Raw genomic sequence first — 21,339 nt, forward strand, 5'->3', positions numbered from 1 at the left:
TTGATTGGACAGCAACCAGGATTTTGCCGTGTCTGATTTTTCGTGAGATTTGTTTGTGACAGTTTGCGGTGGAGCATGTGAAAATGGTATGTACTTTCAGATGATAATGAATTGTTTGGCAGCCCACTCATACCTGATACAATAATGATATGTCAACATCAGTGGCCTCCACAATGATAATACATCATTTGGGCTAGGGCAACTGTCTCAGTGCCAATGAGGAAATAAGAGTGTTCTCCTTTCTTCGCTACGCCCGCCCTTAAAAAGAGCAGTTATCAGTTTCTTCCCTTTACATTTTCACATTTTGCACATTTAGCAGGCACTCTTATCCAGTGTGACTTACAGCTGTTGTTACAATTGGAACACACCACAGATCAATGTGATGGCATTTTATCTTCTTATCACTCTGGGATTTCGATTCATTTCAGGTTTGTGTTTTCAGGCCTTAACTTACTGTAGCCTAGATAAAGTTACATCATTGTGGCAGTGTCACTGTTTAACTTTTGATTCCTTTGTACCGGGCAAGCTAAATCAATCAGAAAAAGTATTTGACAGTATTTGATCCAGGTCTGACACAAGTATTTCAGTGTTATTTCGTCTCACTGATTCTAGTATTTGAGTGTTATTTCGTCTCACTGGACTCTTGTATCTGAAGAGCGTCTTTCTGTCTCAGTCTAATTCTGGTAATCAACTGTTTGTTTCTTTCATTCTATAGCGGAGTCACTTCTGCCTCCACCACAAAACGTTGAGGTGGTCTCTTACAACATGGATGCCATAGTTAAGTGGGACGCTCCCCTTACTTCACTGAAAAACCTTACCTACACAGCTGAATACAGGTGAGACGCACGTGCACACGCACATGCACATGCACACACACACAGACAGACAGAGGATAAAAATACAGATGAAGAGGGTGTTGCTCATTCTGGATGCAGTTTTCCTCCCGCAGTGTCTCAGAGGCATTTAGACTGGTACGTCCATTCCTGGACTACACTGGACGGCAGACTGACTTTTTACCAGAGCAAACAGAAAAACAAAAACACACATATACAGATGTAGGATTTGATTTTCCCTGACAAAAAAAAATGATCAACTGCTCAAAAATTCCATTAATTTTAATGGACATAATAATTCACGTTTTATTTTGCTGCAGGATTATTTTCCTGCTGTAGGAGACTGGCTCCAAATAAGATCATACATTTTTAGGACACACAAATACACACGAATACTTCTGGTGTAAGTGTTTTGTCTTTGACATTATACTTAGAGGTTGTTCACACTTACTAGCATTTTTAGCAAAAAATATCCTCGGTTACACATACTGTGAGAGCAAAATTGCAAGATGATGCAATACTACTGTAATTGCATCAAATTGTTGTTTTATGCAACAGAATAGGGCAGGGGTTCTTGTTCAGCCTGGGACCCCAATTAGAAATGTTGCGTTTTCCTGGGACAAGCTTAGGAAAATATGCAACTATATGTAAATATCGGTACATTAAATTGCCCTTATGCCGAAAACAAATGCAATATAGACAAAAACAAATAACAATTAAATTACATTTTCATGTACATTTATATTCATGTTTATTTTCCACCATTAAAAACTCTTACATATCTGTCTAGGTTGGAATTGTTGCTGATAAAATACAATAAATCCTTTTCATTCTGAACTGGAACAAATTGATTGATCACATCACACAGATGCATAACAGAAAGCACACACAGGCTTTTTGATAGGGCAACCCTAAGAAACAGTACAGATGAAAAATGATCAAGCCTACTGTACATCTTACTGTAGAAATGATTGTTGAAAGAAAATCAAGGTTGGAACTGTTGCTGTTTAAAATACAGTACATTATTTTATTCTGAACTAGAAGAAACTGATTGATCACATCACACAGATGTAGATCCGAAAACTCATACACACAGTCCTAATGAGAGGTGCGTGGCTGGTTGACGTTTTCAAAAAGCATGACTATTCTGGGCTCAGTTTTTTACAGTGCAACACTGAGGTCATACTCAGCAATGAGACCGTTTCTGTATCTGTTTTTTAATTAAGTATGTCAGAGTTGAGAACCCTGACTCACATAGGTATGTGGAGCCAAACTGGATCAGAACTAATGCTTTCTCAGTCAGGCAGGAGGCCGCTTCCTGCTGTAGATGAGCAACCCAGAACTGTGTGAATGTTTGCCTCAAAAAGCATCTTGCTTCAATCAGTTTATTCCAGTTCAGAATACGAATTATTACTTGTATTTTAACAGCAACAGTTCCAACCTAGACTCGTTTTCAACAATCATTTCTACAGTAAGATGTACAGTAGGCCTGATCATTTTTCATCTTCATCTGTACTGTTACTAAGGGTTGCAACATCAGTAACTAGATAGCTATTAGGTGTGTAACTTACAAGGCCACAGGATTGTTTGAGAAGAGAAACTCACATCTACTATGAGAGTTAGTACTCCGTTATTTCTACTTATCATTGCCTGTTATCAAATTACAACAATGCCTTGCTAGCTGACTTACTTTTCCACTGTCAAAGCACTGCTTCCTGAAGCATGATGCCCTGTTCTGAATGAACTCCCTGGGTTTATCATCATGCTGTATGTTTGGTCAGGACGTGTCATTTTATTAATTTGTTTGTTTTGAGAGACTCAATACTAACATTAAGCCCTTCCCCGCACAAAACACATTGTGGGCGCTCCTCGTTATTTCTCAAAGTGTGTATGAAAGAGAGAGAAACTCATCCCTGTATTTGTATTTCAAGACAATTGAGCTCAGCCAGAACTTGTAGCTAGCATGAGTCCATTTGATGAAAGCGGTGAGTGATGGCGAGTGGGAATGACAAGTCAGTGGCTGACAGGGCATCATCTGCTGCTGAACGACAGCGCTGCATCGTGTGTCACGGAGTGATGTTCAAGAAAAATGCAGAAAAAAGATCCGGTGAAACGCAAACGAAATGCACAGATGCACGTTGCCTAATCAATTCCAGTAATTAATTAAATAAGTATACATTTACTTTGAAATAGTTATAAATTTACTCTGACACATTGCGACCCACCATTAAAAGATCCGCGACCCATTTTGGCTCGCGACCCATACTTTAAGAAAGGCTGGAATAGGGGTTTCTTAGAACACTCTCAACTGTGTGTGTGTTCTACTGAGAAGGGACCTCTGGGGGCTTAATGCTGACAGAAGATTTATGATGCCTTGAGTGATAAACCTAACAAGACCGCATTCCATAGCATGAATTGGTGTTTCTATACTTAGGTACCAGGGTGGAGATGGCTCCAGTATGGATAATTGTGAGAGGAATTTTATGGCCAAAGAGTTCTATTTTTGATTTATCTGACCAGAGGACATTTCTCCAAAAAGTACGATCTTTGTCCCCATGTGCAGTTGCAAACCGTAGTCTGGCTTTTTTTTTTTTATGCCAGTTTTGAAGCAGTGGCTTCTTCCTTGCTGAGCGGCCTTTCAGGTAATGTCGATAACGGACTGTTTTACTGTGGATATAGATACTTTTGTACCTGTTTCCTCCAGCATCTTCACAAGGCCCTTTGCTGTTGTTCTGGCATTGATTTGCACTTTTTGCACAAAATTACGTTCATCTCTAGGAGACAGAACCCGTCTCCTTCCTGAGCGGTATGACGGCTGCGTGGTCCCATGGTGTTTATACTTGCGTACTATTGTTTGTACAGATGAACGTGGTACCTTCAGCCATTTTGAAATTGCTCCCAAGGATGAACCAGACTTGTGGAGGTCTATAATTTTTTTCTGATGTCTTGGCTGATTTCTTTTGATTTCCCCATGATGTCAAGCAAAGAGGCACTGAGTTTGAAGGTAGGCCTTGAAATACATCTACAGGTACACATCCAAATGACTCAAATTATGTCAATTAGCCTATGAGAAGCTTCTAAAGCCATTACATAATTTTATGAAACGTTCCAAGCTGTTTAAAGGCACAGACAACTTAGTGTATGTAAACTTCTGAACCACTGGAATTGTGATACGATGAATGATAAGTGAAATAATCTGTCTGTAAATAATTGTTGGAAAAATAACTTGTCATGCACAAAGTAGATATCCTATCCGACTTGACAACACAATAGTTTGTTAACAGGAAATTTGTGGAGTGGTTGAAAAACGAGTTTTAATGACTCCAACCTAAATGTATGTAAACTTTTGAATTCAACTGTGTGTAACGGTGTTCCTCCTCCCCTTCATACGAAGAGGAGGAGTAGTGATTCGACCAAAATGCCGCGGGTTTTGAATACATAATGATTTATTAAATCAATCGACGAGACACGAAAACAAACACTGGGAAGGATTACAAAATAACAAAAAACGAATGTAGACTGACCTACACCATGAGTACTTACATAAAACACGAAGCACGTAGGAACAGGTACAGACTATAACAAACGAACGAACAAACGCTACAGTCCCRTGTGGTACGCAGACACAGACACGGAAGACAATCACCCACAAACAAACAGTGAGAACAACCTACCTTAATATGACTCTCAATTAGAGGAAAACGCAAAACACCTGCCTCTAATTAAGAGCCATACCAGGCAACCCAAAACCAACATAGAAACAGCAAACATAGACTGCCCACCCAAAACTCACGCCCTGACCATCACACACATACAAAACAACAGAAAACAGGTCAGGAACGTGACACTGTGTGAATAAAAGGTATAATACTTTGCTGTAAATTTATATTAATATGTTTATTAACAATACGTTAATGTTACTTGATCATGAATCATGTTGTTATTTAGCAGAAGTAAGCTGCTAACTTTCATTGTCTGCACATGCTTGTGGATTGTTGCAATTTTTAAGAGTGTAATATGGCTTGGTTGCATTCCTCAATATTGTTAAATAGTTTGTGCTCACTGGCTAGTGGCTACTGTGATATGTATCTTCAATTTGAGCTGTGGACCAAGAATCGATAAGTAGAAATCTCTTTCGCCATCTCTATCGTACAGGGAATAGGGTCATGCACTTCAGTGACATGTTGACATTTTGCCATAGTGTGAGTGTATCAGTACCATTATGTCTGTGGTTATACAGATGTAGGATCTTAATTTGATCACTCTTTTGTGCCTGAGAATTTTCTCAGTGTAGTCAAGGTTTAAAATGTCAGACTTGATTTGCCCTAATGAAAAATGTGTCAACCCCTACAAGAAAATAATAATTATACATCCACTTAATAACTAAAATGTCCTGTTGCTGCAGGATTATTTTCCTGCTTTAGCAAACTGGCTCAAATTAAGATCCTAATTCTGCATGAGGAACTTCACTGAGAGGGGAAGTTGTGAACAATGAAAGGGCATTGATATGACCAAACATACCGTATAGGAACTAAAAAAGTCCCACCTTTTCTGGAAGAGAACAAGACGCACACACTTGCAAAAAAACAAAACGAAACCTGTTTGATTTTTATAAAACAGGTAGTAACATAACACTAAGAGAAATTAAGAGAATGAAAGTGTTTTCCTGTCTAATGAATAAATTGCATCAGAGCTATTGAGTTTGTAGCTACATTATTTGACATTCATTAATAAGTGTTATGTTATTTTGGAATACCTTGCCAAATCAGCTGTGTGTTTTCTCCTCTCTACTTAATAGTACGCAACATAAAGGCACTGTTATTACACATCGATGCCACAAAAAATGCAATTAAAATGTTAACCTCTTTTTATTGTCTGATACTCAGAAGGCCTTCAACTGCCTTCTTCCACACCGTATGTAAAGCCACCAAAGAGCACAGGTGTGACTTCGGCGAACTTCCCAGTTGCCATGGAAATTATCAATTCAGAGTGAGGATAGAGTTAGAGGGAAATACCTCCAGTTGGGCAAAAACCTCAAACTTCTCTCTTAAGAAAGGAAGTGAGTACCAATATGCACTTCGGTGATATTGTTCATTGTAGCTCTCTCATTCTTCACATCCTATCTTTGACTTCCTGTATTGTGTCTCCTCAGCCGTAATTGGTCCTCCAAACGTAACCTTGGTCACCAAGGGAGGAGCTTTTGGAGCTGTGGAGGTGAACATTCAGAATCCGGTGCTAAAGATCTCATCGCTGAAAAAAGCCTATAGCAACGTGGAATACAATATCAGATACTGGAAGAAGAGTGACAAGAAGGATGTAAGAGAAACATATGATAGTCAAACACACACACACACACACATACTGTGTACATTGAGCGTACAAAACATTAGGAACACCTTCCTACTATCGCACCCCCTTTTTCCCTCAGAACAGCCTGCATTCGTTGGGACATGGACTCTACAAGGTGTCGAAAGTGTTCCACAGGGATGCTGGCCCATGTTGACTCCAATGCTTCCCACAGTTGTGTCGGGTTGGTTGGATGTCCTTTGGGCGGTGGAACATTCTTGATACACACAGGAAACTGCTGAGCATGAAAAAAAAACAGCAGCGTTGCAGTTCTTGACACTCAAACCGGTGTGCCCGGCACCTAGTACCATACCCCTTTTAAAGGAACTTAAATCTGATGTCTTGCACATAACGCACACATTTACACAGTCCATGTCTTAATTGTCTCAAGGTTTAAAAATACCTCTTCACCTCTGCACCTACAGTGCATTTGGAAAGTATTCAGACACCTTGACTTTTTCCACATTTTGTTACGTTACAGACTTATTCTAAAATGGATTAAATAGTTTATAGTCAATCTACACACACTACCCCATAATGACAAAGCAAAAACAGGTTTTTAGGAATGAAAAATGCAAATATCACATTTACATAAGTATTTTGACCCTTTTCTCAGTACTTTGTTGAAGCACCTTTGGCAGAAATTACTGCCTCGAGTCTTCTTGGGTATGATGCTAAAAGCTTGGCACACTTGTATTTGGGGAGTTTCTCCCATTCTTCTCTGCAGATCCACTCAAGCTCTATCAGGTTGGTTGAGGAACGTCGCTGCACAGCTATTTTCAAGTTTCTCCAGAGATGTTCGATCGGGTTCATGTCCAGGCTCTGGCTGAGCCCCTCAAAGACATTCAGAGACTTGTCCCAAAGCCACTCCTGTGTTGTTTTGGCTGTGTGCTTAGTGTCATTGTCCTGTTGGAAGGTGAACCTTCACCCTAGTCTGAGGTCCTGAGTGCTCTGGAGCAGGTTTTCATCAAGGATCTCTCTGTTCTTTGCTCTGTTCATCTTTCCCTCGATCCTGACTAGTCTGTCAGTCCTTGCCACTGAAAAACATCCCCAAAGTATGATGCTGCCACCACCATGCTTCACTGTAGGTATGGTGCCAGGTTTCTTCCAGATGCGACTTTTGGCGTTCAGGCCAAAGAGTTTAATCTTGGTTTCACCAGACCAGAGAATCTTGTTTCTCATGGTCTGAGAGTCCATAAGGTGTCTTTTGGCAAACTGCAAGTGGGACTTCATGTGCCTTTTACTGAGGAGTGGCTTCCTTCTGGTCACTCTACCATAAAGACCTGTTTGGTGGAGTGCTGAAAAAGATGGTTGTCCTTCTGGAAGGTTCTCCCATCTCCACAGAGGAACTCTGGAGTTTTGTCAGAGTGACAATCAGGTTATTGGCCACCTCCCTGACAAAGGCCCTTCTCCCCCGATTGCTCAGTTTGGCAGGGTGGCCAGCTCTAGAAAGGGTCTTGGTGATTCCAAACGTCTTCCATTTAAGAATGATGGAGGCCACTGTGTTCTTCGGGACCTTCAATGCTGCAGAAATGTTTTGGTAACGTTCCCCAGATCTTTGCCTTGACACAATCCTGTCTCGGAGCTCTACAGACAATTCCTTCAACCTCATGGCTTGCTTTTTGCTGTGACATGCACTGTCAACAGTGGGACCTTTCCAAATCATGTCCAATCAACTGAATTTACCACAGGTGGACTCCAATCAAGTTGAAGAAACATCTGAAGGATCAATGGAAACAAGATGCACCTGAGCTCAATTTCGAGTCTCATAGCAAAGGGTCTGAATACTATTTCTGTAAAAAAATATATACATTTGCAAACATTTCTAAAAATGTATTTTTGCTTTGTCATTATGGGGTATTTTGTGTAGATTGATGAGGGTGTACAGTTGAAGTCGGAAGTTTACATAAACTTAGGTTGGAGTCATTAACACTCGTTTTTCAACCACAAAAATCTCTTGTTAACAAACTAGTTTTGACAAGTCGGTTAGGACATCTACTTTGTGGATGACACAAGTAATTTTTCCAACAATTGTTTACAGACAGATTATTTTACTTATAATTCACTGAATCACAATTCCAGTGGGTCAGAAGTTTACATACACTAAGTTGACTGTGCCTTTAAACACCTTGGAAAATTCCCCAAAATGATGTAATGGCTTTAGAAGCTTCTGATATGCTAATTGACATTTAATTTGAGTCAATTGGAGGTGTACCTGTGGATGTATTTCAAGGCCTACCTTCAAACTCAGTGCCTCTTTGCTGAACATCATGGGAAAATCAAAAGAATCACCTTCATCCTTGGGAGCAATTTCCAAATGCCTGAAGGTACCACATTCATCTGTACAAACAATAGTACGCAAGTTAACACACCATGTGACCATGCAGTCGTCACGACGCTCAGGAAGGAGACGCATTCTGTATCCTAGAGATTAACGTACTTTGGTGTAAAAAGTGTAAATCAATCCCAGAACAACAGCAAAGGACCTTGTAAAGATGCTGGAGGAAACAGGAACAAAAGTATCTATATCCACAGTCAAACGAGTCCTATATCGACAGAACCCGAAAGGCCGCTCAGCATGGAAGAAGCCACTGCTCCAAAACCACCGTAAAAAAGCCAGACTACGGTTTACAACTGCACATGGGGACAAAGATCGTACTTTTTGGTGAAATGTCCTCTGGACTGATGAAACAAAAAGAGAACTATTTGGCCATAATGACCATCATTATGTTTGGAGGAAAAAGGGGGATGCTTGCAAGCCGAAGAACACCATTCCAACGTTGAAGCACAAGGGTGTTAGCATCATTTCGTGGGGGTGCTTTGAGCAGGAGGGACTGGTGCACTTCAGAAAAATAAGAAGAAAGAAACATCTCGAGACATCAGTCAGGAAATTATAGCTTGGTCACAAATGGGTCTTCCAAATGGACAATGCACCCAAGCATACGTCCAAAATTGAGGCAAAATGGCTTAAGGACAACAAAGTCAAGGCCATCACAAAGCCCTGACCTCAATTCGATAGAAAATGTGTGGGCAGACCTGAAAAGCGTGTGCGGGAGGCCTTACAAGGAGGCCTTACAAACCTGACTCAGTTACAGCAGCTCTGTCAGGAGGAATGGGCCAAAATTCACCCAACTTATTGTGGGAAGCTTGTGGAAGGCTACCCCAAACGTTTGACCAAGTTAAACAATTTAAAGGCAATGCTACCAAATACTAATTGAGTGTATGTAAACCTCTGACCCACTCGGAATGTGATGAAAGAAAGAAAAGCTGAAATAAATCATTCTCTCTACTATTATTCTGACATTTCACATTCTTAAAATAAAGTGGTGATCCTAACTTGACCCAAGACAGGGTATTTTTACTAGGATTAAATGTCAGGAATTGTTTAAATGTTTTTGGCTAAGGTGCATGTAAACTTCAACTGTGTGTTTTATTTAATACATTTTAGAATAAGGCTGTAACGTAACAAAAGTCAGAAAAAGGGAAGGGGTCTGAATACTTGTAAAATCAATGTATGCAATCCATGCCTCAATTGTCTCAAGGCTTACAAATCCTTCTTTAAAATCCTCCCCTTCAACTACACTGATTGAAATGGGATAATAGCCTTCATCTAAATTCAACTTGTCAGTCTATGTCATGGAAACAGCAGGTGTTCCTAATGTTTATACAGTGAGTGTATATACACACACACAGACATACTCCCACTATTTCTCTCACCCACCCACCACCCCCTCACTCACTCAACTCACTCAACTAACTCACTCACTCACTCACTCAGTCAGTCTTACACTAACTCCGTGTGTTATCACAGGTGTCTGAGAGAGAGATGGTGACTGAGCAACGTGTTAAACTGAAGCCACTGGAGCCCAACACTAGATACTGCGTTCAGGTCCAGGTGTACATACCGATGCCGCACAACAATACGGGGCAGTACAGCAAGGCCGCGTGTGTGATGAGCACCTCAAACAACACAACCACAGGTGAGCTCTCCACCGTCTCCCTCACACACCCTTCCCCCCTTTCTTCCACTTTTTTCCCATCCTTCATAATTTGATGATACCAAATAGTATTTGTGTTCATTGTTGCAAATGGAACGGAAACTGCCTCAAGAAAACAGACATTTCCATAATCTGTGCTATCAGTTCAGTTTCTGAGGGTCGTTCTAACTGGTGTCCACCTGTGTCTGTGCTTTAGATGGGGAGCGAAGGTTGTCTGAGGGCCTGGTGGTCAGTTTGGTGACGATAGCTGTGGCTTTTCCACTACTACTCCTAGTCCCCTGGATCATCTACAAAGGGAAAAGGTTTCTCCATCCCAAGGTTAAGCTGCCTGAGCATTTGAAACAGGTACAGTGTGTGTGTGTGTGTGCGCACATGCGTACGTGTGTGTGCACATGCGTGCGTGTATGCATGGGTGCATGTGTGCACCCCTGCGTACTTGGTGCACATCTGTGTGAGTCTGTGTTCAATTAATTAATTAATCAATCCATCCATCTATTCATCCATCCATTCATTGGATGGTTCATTGACTGACAGTTCTTCTCCCCCACAGCACCTGATTGATTCTCATCAATACCCTTACCTGGCCTCGCAGATCACCTCTCCTCTACAAGAGAAGTATGATCAGATCAGCGCTCTGTGTGAGGAAAATCCATACAATGTGTTGACTGACATACCAGAGGACAACCTTTACCATGTGGATAGTGGGGTCTCTGTGGAGATGCCTGAATACTACAATGCTGTTGATGAAAATGCCAATTTTGACATGCCCTACAAGAATATCTGACAATGGTATCAAGACATGAGCTAATGTAATCATTCTGTATATGGGCATATGGAATCTGAGGATAACAGGTAGTCATGATGGATTGTAAGCCATTAACATTAACGTGTTCATTAGGGGCTGAGGCCCTTCAGCATAAATATTTTAACTTTTCAGTGTTTTTCCTCTTCAATTTTCGTGCTTACAAAACCGTATTGAACTTCATACTTTTCATATTTTTTTTACATACTGTGTATATACTGTATATACACGGTACCAGTCAAAAGTTTGGACACCTACTCATTCAAGGTTTTTCTTTATTTTTACTATTTTCTACAATTTAAAATAAAAGTGAAGATGTTTTTACGGTGTTATTTCATAGTTTTAATGTCTTCAATTTTATTCTACAATGTAGAAAATAGTCAAAATAAAGAAAAACCCTTCAATGAGTAGGTGTGTCAAATTTTGACTGGTACTGTGTATATAAACACACACTACCATTCAAAAGATTATAAATAATGATTTTTATTTGAAAAAATAATTGTGACCTTCAAACTTTGCTTTCGTCAAAGAATCCTCCATTTGCAGAAATTACAGCCTTGCAGACCTTTGGCATTCTAGTTGTCAATATGTTGAGGTAATCTGAAGAGATTTCACCCCATGCTCCTGAAGCTCCTCCCACAAATTGGATTGGCTTGATGGGACCTTCTTATGTACCATACGGTCAAGCTGCTCCCACAACAGCTCAATAGGGTTGAAATCCAGTGACTGTGCTGGCCACTCCATTATAGACAGAATACCAGCCGACTGCTTCTTCCGTAGTTTGAAGTTTTGGATTGGATCATTGTCCTGTTGTAGGAGGAAATTGTCTCCAATAAAGCACCCTCCATGATGTATGGCATGGCCTTGCAAAATGTAGTCATAGTGTCACGATCGTCTTTATGTGGAAGAGAGGACCAAGGCGCAGCGTGATACGAATACATCTTCTTTAATTATAACGAAGACGAAACAAACACTCTTACAAACTAATACAAAACAACAAACGACCGTGAAGCTACAAAACCTACGTGCACACATGCAACATAGACATAGACAATTACCCACAACCTGTCTAATGCCTATGGCTGCCTTAGATATTGCTCCCAATCAGAGACAACGATAGACAGCTGTCTCTGATTGAGAACCACTCAGGCAACCATAGACATACCTAGACACCTACACTGAACACATCCCCATAAACTCTACCAAAACCCCCTAGACACTACAAACACCCTCGACTAGGTCTAACAGTAGTATCAACAACATACTTTAGGATAGCACCATAGTGTAGCCGGAGGACAGCTATTTTCCGTCCTCCTCTGGCTACATTGACTTCAGTACAAAACCTAGGAGGCTTGTATGCCTCACCCACATCCATAGACTTACGTGGTAATTATGACCTCTTCCGGAGGACGTCCTCCAACAAGTCAAAGCTTTTGCAATAGGAACTGACATGTTGTTCATCAAATCATAGATTTAAGATCAAAAAACTAACCTAGTGTGGTGTACTGGGGTTGTGCCGCAGAGCATTATTGGAGTTCTATGTGGTGTGAAGCTTGGTGAGTTGGTGACATATTGATTGTAAGCGAAAGAGTGATAGTTGAGCATTTTTAGGATATTATTAAATTCAAATTAGTTTCTTCAAACTACAGGAGATGGAGGAGAAAGATTATATATTGTCATATTGGATTTAGAACTTTATTCTTGTGTCAAATTAGTGCAATTTATTTCAATTTGCATTGCTAACTTAAGTACCAAGAAGCGAGCTAGCTACTAGAGTCCAGTTTTGGTCACCAGAATGGCTAGCTAATGGTAACAACAATGTAGTGTATTTTTTGTTGAAGAACCCCTTTCATTGCCCACATCAGATTCAAGCTTCTGGGAAAAAGCCACATCGATCACGTAATGGACAAAGGTCTGAGTATACAAACTACGCAACACAATGAGAAGGTATGAAGAGACAGGGTCACAAGCAGCTTATTGGCAAGAGATGGCTTTTACTTAGGGGCACAACAAGACGGAAGTTTCAGCTAACAAGGGCAACGTATAATAATGGCGCCGGAAGGGATGGCTAACTGTTTTACAGGTTCCTAACCAACTGTGCTATTTTGTTAGTTTTTTCACATTGTTTGTAACTTATTTTGTACATAAAGTTGCTGCTACTGTCTCTTTTGACTGAAAAGAGCTTCCGAACATCAGAACAGCGATTACTCACCTCAAACTGGACAAMGATGTTTCTTTAATGAGTACRACGCGAAGGATATCCTGCTCTCCGGAGACCAKGCCCAAATCCCCGTCATTTGCAGGAAGAAAAGGCGGAGATACAGACGGAGATGGTCGGGTTGTCTATTTGTCAATAACAGCTGGTTCGCGACGTCTAACATTTAAGTAGTCTTTAGGTAGACYACACTATCTACCAAGAGAGTTCTCATCTATATTATTCGTAGCTGTCTATTTACCAACACAAATCGATGCTGGCACTAAGATCGCACTCAACGAGCTGTATAAGACCATAAGCAAAAAAGAAAAGACTCATCCAGAAGCGGCACCCCTAGTGGCCGGGGACTTTAATGCAGGAAAACATAMATTTGTTTTACCTCATTTCTAMCAGCACGTCTCATGTGCAACCAGATGGAAAAAAACTCTACACCACCTTTACTCCACATAAAGAGATGCATACAAAGTTCTCCCTCCTCCATTTGGCAAATCTGACCATAATTCTATCCTCCTGGTTCCTACTTACAAGCAAAAAACTAAAGCAGGATGTACCAGYAACTCGCTCAATACGGAAGTGGTCAGATGACACGGATGCTATGCTATAGGACTGTTTTGCTAGCACAGACTGGAATATGTTCCGTGATTCATCCAATTGCATTTAGGAGAATACCACCTCAGTTACCGGCTTCATAAATAAGTGCATTGACAACGTTATCCCCACAGGGACCGTAAGTACATATCCCAACCAGAAGCCATGGATTACAGGCAACAGCTTTAGCTAAAGGACTGGGACACTAATCTGGACACTTATGAGAAATCCCACTATGCGCTCATCCGAACCATCAAACAGGCAAAGTGGCAATTCAGGACTTAGATTGAATCCTASTACATCAGCATTTAAGCTTGTCGGGTGTAGCAGKGCTTGCAAACTATTACGTACTACATAGGGAAACCCAGCTGCGAGYTGTCCAGTGACGCAAGCCTTCCAGACGAGCAAATGCCTTTTGCTGCTCTTCGAGGCAAGCAACACTGAGGCATGCATGAAAGTACCAGCTTTTCCAGACAACTGTGCGATTAAATTYTCCATAGCCGATGTGAGCAAGACCTTGAAACAGGTCAACATTCACAAGGCCGCGGGGCCAGACGGAATAACAGGATGTGTAATCAGAGCATGTGCGGACCAACTGGCAAGTGTCTTCACTGACATTTTCAACCTCTCTGTAATACCCAYRTTTCAAGCAGATCACCATAGTCCTTTTGCCCAAGAATGCAAAGRTAACCTGGCAAAATGACTAAAGCCCCATAGCACTCACCTTGGTAACCATGAAGTGCTTTGAAAGGCTGGTCATGGCTCACATCAACACCCTCATCCCGGAAACCCTAGTCCCACTCCAATTCACATACTGCCCCAACAGATCAACAGATTATGCAATCTCAATCACACTCCACACTGCCCTTTCCCACCTGGACAAAAGGAACACCTATGTGAGAAGGCTGTTTATTGACTACAGCTCAGCGTACAACACCATAATGCCCACAAAGCTCATCACTAACCTTAGGACTAAACACCTCCCTCTGCAACTGGATCCTGGACTTCCTAACGGGCCGCCCCCAGGTRGTAAGGGTAGAYAACAACAMATCTACCACGCTGATCCTCAACACCAGGGCACCTCAGGGGTGACTGCTTAGTCCCCTCCTGTCCTCCCTGTTAACCCACGGATGCTTGGCCAAGCACGACTCTAACATCATCATTAAGTTTGCTGATGACACAACAGTGGTAGGCCTGATCACTGACAACGATGAGACAGTCTATAGGGAGGAGGTCAGAGACCTGGCAGTGTGGTACCAGAACAACAAGCTCTCCATCAATGTGAGCAAGACAAAGGAGATRATCGTGGACTACAGGAAATGGAGGGCCGAACAGGCTCACATTAACATCAATAGGGCTGTAGTGGAGCGTGTCAAGAGTTTCAAGTTCCTTGGTGTCCACACCACCAACAAACAAACAAAAGAGGAACAACAACTACTTTTCCCCATCAGGAGACTGAAAAGATTTGAAATCTGGGTCCCCAGATCCTCGAAAAGATCTAGAACTGCACCATCGAGAACATCCATATAGGGCGGCAGTTAGCCTAGTGGTTAGAGCTTTAGACTAGCAATCGAAAGGTTGCAAGATCGAATCCCCATGCTGGCAAGGTTAAGATTTGTCGTTCTGCCACTGAACAAGGCAGTTGAACGGCTGCCATTGAAAATAAGAGTTTGTTCGTAACTGACTTGCCTAGTTARTTAAAGGTAMTTAAATACATTTATATAGCCTTATTATTTATTGTGTTACTTTTTATTTTTTGCTTTAGATTATTTAGTAAATATTTTCTCTACTTTATTTCTTGAACTGCATTGTTCAACAGAATGAKTTGATATTTTCCATTGCATCATCCATCAAAAGTTAGATTAAAAGCGAGGATGACGCAGCACATTTTTTTGGGCCTGCTCAAKTAGGCTACGCTTTCCACTTTCCTACGGTATTTATTTAGCAAACATGATAACACATCATCAGTCCAGACAGACTTAAGCAAAATGTTGCAGCAGCCTAGGCTACACCTAAACATTAGAGATCTGACGATTTTCAGGTCTGATCATCAGTAGGCTACTTGTAATAGCAGCCACATACAGCTTATGCACCCTGTCCATCTGGTCATGGTAGACAAATTGGTAACRTTGTGTATTTATAGTTCATTTGTTTTTGTCAGGAGAAAATGTGAATGTGATCAAATTTGGTTAATATTCAAACGTGGGCTGGCTAGGCTGCCTAGACCTTTTCAATCCAAAATGATTAGTCCCCTGAAATCAATRTCTGATCCAACACTTTTTTTTGCATTGAATGCATCTCAATCCACCACATCTGCCTATTAAACCTCTACGGTTGAGCTCACATAGGCTAATGTGATTAGCATGAGGTTGTAAGTTACAAAAAAAATCACAGGACAGAAAGATTAAATTATTGTTAATCTAACTGCACTGTCCAATTTACAGTAGCTATTACAGTGAAATAATACCATGCTATTGTTTGAGGAGAGAGCACAATTATGAACTTGAAAATGTATTAATAAACCAATTTGGGCAGTCACATTTGGGCAGTCTTGATACAACATTTTGAACAGATATGCAATGGTTCATTGGATCAGTCTAACACTTTGCACATACACTGCTGGCCAAAATGTAAATTGTGCCTGGGCTGGAATAATACATTATGGCCTTTCTCTTGCATTTCACAGATGATGGTACAAAAAAAWATATTTTAACAGATCCAATGTGTTATATTCTCCTACATTCATTTCACATTTCCACAAACTTCAAAGTGTTTCCTTTCAAATGGTATCAAGAATWTACATATCCTTGCTTCAGGTCCTGAGCTACAGGCAGTTAGATTTGGGTATGTCATTTTTGGCGAAAATTGAAAAAAAGGGTCCGATCCTTAAGAGGTTCTATTTCTGCTTCTTYGGTGAAAGTGCAGTATTTGTCAGACCATGAGACATCCTGAAAATCAATCTTCTTACAACATCATGTGTAAATATTWTGACCCCTCTATGGAAAGATGAGGACTACTTCCGGCGCCGACAGAGATGGCCGCCTCGCTTCGCGTTCCTAGGAAACTATGCATTATTTTGTTTTTTTATTTGTTATTTCTTACAATGTTACCCCAGAAAATCTTAGGTTTTATTTCATACAGTCGAGAGGAACTATTGGATATAAGAGCAGCGTCAACTTACCAACATTAGGACCAGGAATACGAGTTTCCCGAAGTGGATCCTCTGTTTGGCCTACCACCCAGGACAATGGATCGGATACCAGCCGGCGACCCAAAACAACTGCGCCGTAGAAGGGGCAGACGGAGCGGTCTTCTGGTCAGGCTCCGTAGACAGGCACATCGCGCACCGCTCCCGAGCATACTACTCGCAAATGTCCAGTCTCTTGACAACAAGGTAGTCGAGCAAGGGTAGCATTCCAGAGAGACATCGGAGACTGTAATGTTCTTTGTTTCACGGAAACATGGCTCACTCGAGACACGCTATCTGAGTCGGTACAGCTACCTGGTTTCTTCACGCATGACGCCGACAGAAACAATCATCTCTCTGGTAAGAAGAATGGCGGGGGTGTATGCCTTATGATTAACGAGACATGGTGTGATCATAACAACATACAGGAACTCAAGTCCTTTTGTTCACCTGATATCGAATTCCTCAAAATCAAATGCCGACCGCATTATCTACCAAGAGAATTCTCTTCGATCATAATCACAGTCGTGTATATTCCCCCCCAAGCAGACACATTGACGGCCCTGAAAGAACTTCATTCGACTCTATGTAAACTGGAAACCACATATCCTGAGGCAGCATTTTTTTGTAGCTGGGGATTTTAGCAAGGCTAATCTGAAAACAAGGCTCCCCAAATTCTATCAGCATATCGATTGTGCTACTAGGGCTGGCAACACCCTAGATCACTGTTATTCTAACTTCCCAGACGCATATAAGGCCCTCCCCCGCCCTCCTTTCGGAAAAGCTGACCACGACTCCATTTTGTTGCTCCCACCCTATAGACAGAAACTAAAACAGGAAGCACCCGCACTCAGGTCTGTTCAACACTGGTCCGACCAATCTGATTCCACGCTTCAAGATTGCTTCGATCACGTGGACTGGGATATGTTCCGCATAACGTCGAACAACAACATTGACAAATACGCTGATTCGGTGAGCGAGTTTATTAGCAAGTGCATCGGTGATGTTGTACCCACAGCGTCTATTAAAACGTTCCCCAACCAGAAACCATGGATTGATGGCAGCATTCGTGCAGAACTGAAAGCGCGAACCACTGTATTTAATCATGGCAAGGCGAGCGGAAACATGACCGAATACAAACAGTGTAGCTATTCCCTCCGCAAGGCAATCAAACAAGCTAAGCATCAGAAAAGAGACAAAGTAGAGTCGCAATTCAACGGCTCAGACACGAGAGGTAATTGGCAAAAACCAGCCCCGTCGCGGACCACGATGCCTTGCTCCCAGACAGACTAAACATATTTTTTGCTCGCTTTGAGGACAATACAGTGCCACTGACACAGCCCGCTACCAAAACCTGCGGGCTCTCCTTCACTGTAGCCAACGTGAGTAAAACATTTTAACGCGTTAACCCTCGCAAGGCTGCAGGCCCAGACGGCATCCCCGGGCCGCGTCCTCAGAGCATGCACAGACCAGCTGGCTGGTGTGTTTACAGACATATTCAATCAATCCTTATCCCAGTCTGCTGTTCCCACATGCTTCAAGAGGGCCACCGTTGTTCCTGTTCCCAAGAAAGCTAAGGTAACTGAGCTAAATGACTACCGCCCTGTAGCACTCACTTCTGTCATCATGAAGTGCTTTGAGAGACTAATCAAGGACCACATCACCTCCACCCTACCTGACACCCTAGACCCACTCCAATTTGCTTACCGCCCCAATATGTCCACAGACGACGCAATCGCCATCACACTGCACACTGCCCTAACCCATCTGGACAAGAGGAATACCTATGTAAGAAGGCTGTTCATCGGTTACAGCTCAGCATTTAACACCATAGTACTCTCCAAACTCGTCATTAAGCTCGAGACCCTGTGTCTCGACCCCGCCCTATGCAACTGGGTCCTGGACTTCCTGACAGGCCGCCCCCAGGTGGTGAGGATAGGTAACAACATCTCCACCCCGCTGATCCTCAACACTGGGGCCCCACAAGGGTGCGTTCTCAGCCCTCTCCTGTACTCCCTGTTCACCCACGACTGCGTGGCCATGCACGCCTCCAACTCAATCATCAAGTTTGCAGACGACACTACAGTGGTAAGCTTGATTACAAACAACAACGAGACGGCCTACAGGGAGGAAGTGAGGGCCCTCGGAGTGTGGTGTCAGGAAAATAACCTCACACTCAATATCAACAAAATAAAGGAGATGATCGTGGACTTCAGGAAACAGCAGAGGGAGCAGCCCCCTATTTACATTGACGGGACAGTAGTGGAGAGGGTGGAAAGTTTTAAGTTCCTCGGCGTACACATCACGGACAAACTGAAATGGTCCTCCCACACAGACAGCGTGGTGAAGAAGGCACAGCAGCGCCTCTTCAACCTCAGAAATTCGTCTTGTCACTAAAATCACTCACAAACTTTTACAGATGCACAATCGAGAGCATCCTGTCGGTCTGTATCACCGCCTGGTACGGCAACTGCTCCGCCCATAACCGTAAGTCTCTCCAGAGGGTAGTGAGGTCTGCACAACGCATCACCGGGTGCAAACTACCTGCCCTCCAGGACACCTACACCACCCGATGTCACAGGAAGTCCAAAAAGACTAACATTGAGTGGCTGCTGCCAACATACTGACTCAACTCTAGCCACTTTCTATAATGCTTCCATACCCTACATTATTCATCTCATATGTATATACTGTACGCTATACCATCTACTGCATCTTGCCATCTTGATGTAATGTATCACTAGCCACTTTAAACAATGCCACTTTATATAATGTTTTCATACCCTACATTACTCATCTCATATGTATATACTGCACTCTATAACATCTACTGCATCTTGCCTATGCCATTCGGGCATCACTCATTCATATATTTTTATGTACATATTCGTATTCATTCTTTTACACTTGTGTGTATAAGGTAGTTRTGAAATTGTTCAGTTATATTACTTGTTAGATATTACTGCGTGGTCGGAACTAGAAAAACAGGCATTTCGCTACACTCTCATTAACATCTGCTAACCATGTGTATGTGACAAATACATTTGATTTGATTTGACTCTCACGAACACGATGTTGATCTCTGTTTTGCAACGACCCCCACAAGTGCCTTGGGAATCGTCAGAAGTCGGTACAGCCAATCTGCCAACTATGCCTGGTTGTTCTTTATAAGTGTTTTCCTCACCATCTTCAATTAGCATGCCCCATTCAAATAATATAGAACTAAGAAAAGATATAGCCCTTGGTTCACTCCAGACTTGACTGCCCTTGACCAGCACAAAAACATTATGTGGCGTACTGCATTTGCATYAAATAGCCCCCGCGATATGCAACTTTTCAGGGAGGTCAGGAACCAATAAACACAGTCAGACCGGAAAGCTAAGGCTAGCTGTTTCAAACAGAAGTGTGCATCCTGTAGCACTAATTCCCAAAAGTTTTGGGACACCGTAAAGTCCATGGAGAATAAAAGCACCTCCTCCCAGCTGCCCACTGCACTGAGGCTAGGAAACATTGTCACCACCGATAAATCTACGATAATCGAGAATTTCAACAAGCATTTTTCTATGGCTGGCCATGCTTTCCACCTGGCTACCCCTACCCCGGTCAACAGCTCTGCACCCCCCACAGCAACTTGCCCAAGCCTCCCCCATTTCTCCTTCACCCAAATCCAGATAGCTGATGTTCTGAAAGTGCTGCAAAATTTGGATCCTACAAATAAGCTGGGCTAGACAATCTGGACCCTCTCTTTCTAAAATGATCCGCCAAAATTCCTTCCTTGGACACTGTGTTAACAAACCTCTAAACAAGCTTCAATGCCATACAACACTCCTTCCGTGGCCTCCAACTGCTCTTAAATGCTAGGAAAACTAAATGCATGCTCTTCAACCGATTGCTCCCCGCCCGCCCACCTAGCATCACTACTCTGGATAGTTCTGACTTAGAATATGTGGACAACTACAAATACAGTGGCTTCTCCTKTAAAAGTTGCTAGCTTGCACCGTGGGACTTAGCGGTACCCAGCATCACGGCTTCATTGCTCCAAACCACCATAAGGGGGAGTTAGAGCACTCATTATGCATTTGGGTCCCAAGGTTTTTATATGACCAATTTTGACGCGAGTCACCCGTGCCTTGTGGCATTCTTCAACAAAGATGGCTGACAAAACATTACGGTTGAACGAGATGTAAGTTGTTATAACGTCATAACGAGTCAAGCAAAACATTTACAATTTTGAGGAGTATGTTAGTTAATGTAGAGACAAATATATGCATATATTTTGTCATGACGTTAATTTACGAAAMTTGCTATGTAGCAAGTTATCTGACTAGCTAACATTAGCCAGCTAGCTAGTGTTAGGTGAATGAATTTGT

The 21,339-nt window shown here is 42.1% G+C and overlaps 1 protein-coding gene across 2 annotated transcripts; it reads left to right on the forward strand.

The window, feature by feature from the left end:
* The first annotated feature begins 311 nt into the window (after positions 1-311).
* On the forward strand, positions 312-11,855 carry LOC111971139 (interleukin-10 receptor subunit beta). Of its 2 annotated transcripts, none has more exons than XM_023997930.2 (7): positions 312-428; positions 716-836; positions 5,720-5,892; positions 5,986-6,149; positions 9,991-10,159; positions 10,374-10,522; positions 10,728-11,855. In XM_023997930.2, exons 1-7 carry the CDS (start codon positions 383-385, stop codon positions 10,959-10,961), a joined length of 1,056 nt encoding a protein of 351 aa, XP_023853698.1. In that variant the 5' UTR covers positions 312-382; the 3' UTR covers positions 10,962-11,855. The 2 variants fall into 2 exon arrangements, with proteins under 2 accessions (XP_023853698.1, XP_023853699.1); XM_023997931.2 differs by having other exon boundaries at positions 5,723-5,892.
* Positions 11,856-21,339: the final 9,484 nt, after the last annotated feature.

This window comes from Salvelinus sp. IW2-2015, linkage group LG12 (genome assembly GCF_002910315.2).
Source record: "Salvelinus sp. IW2-2015 linkage group LG12, ASM291031v2, whole genome shotgun sequence".
In the NCBI taxonomy this organism is placed as follows: Eukaryota; Metazoa; Chordata; class Actinopteri; order Salmoniformes; family Salmonidae; genus Salvelinus; species Salvelinus sp. IW2-2015.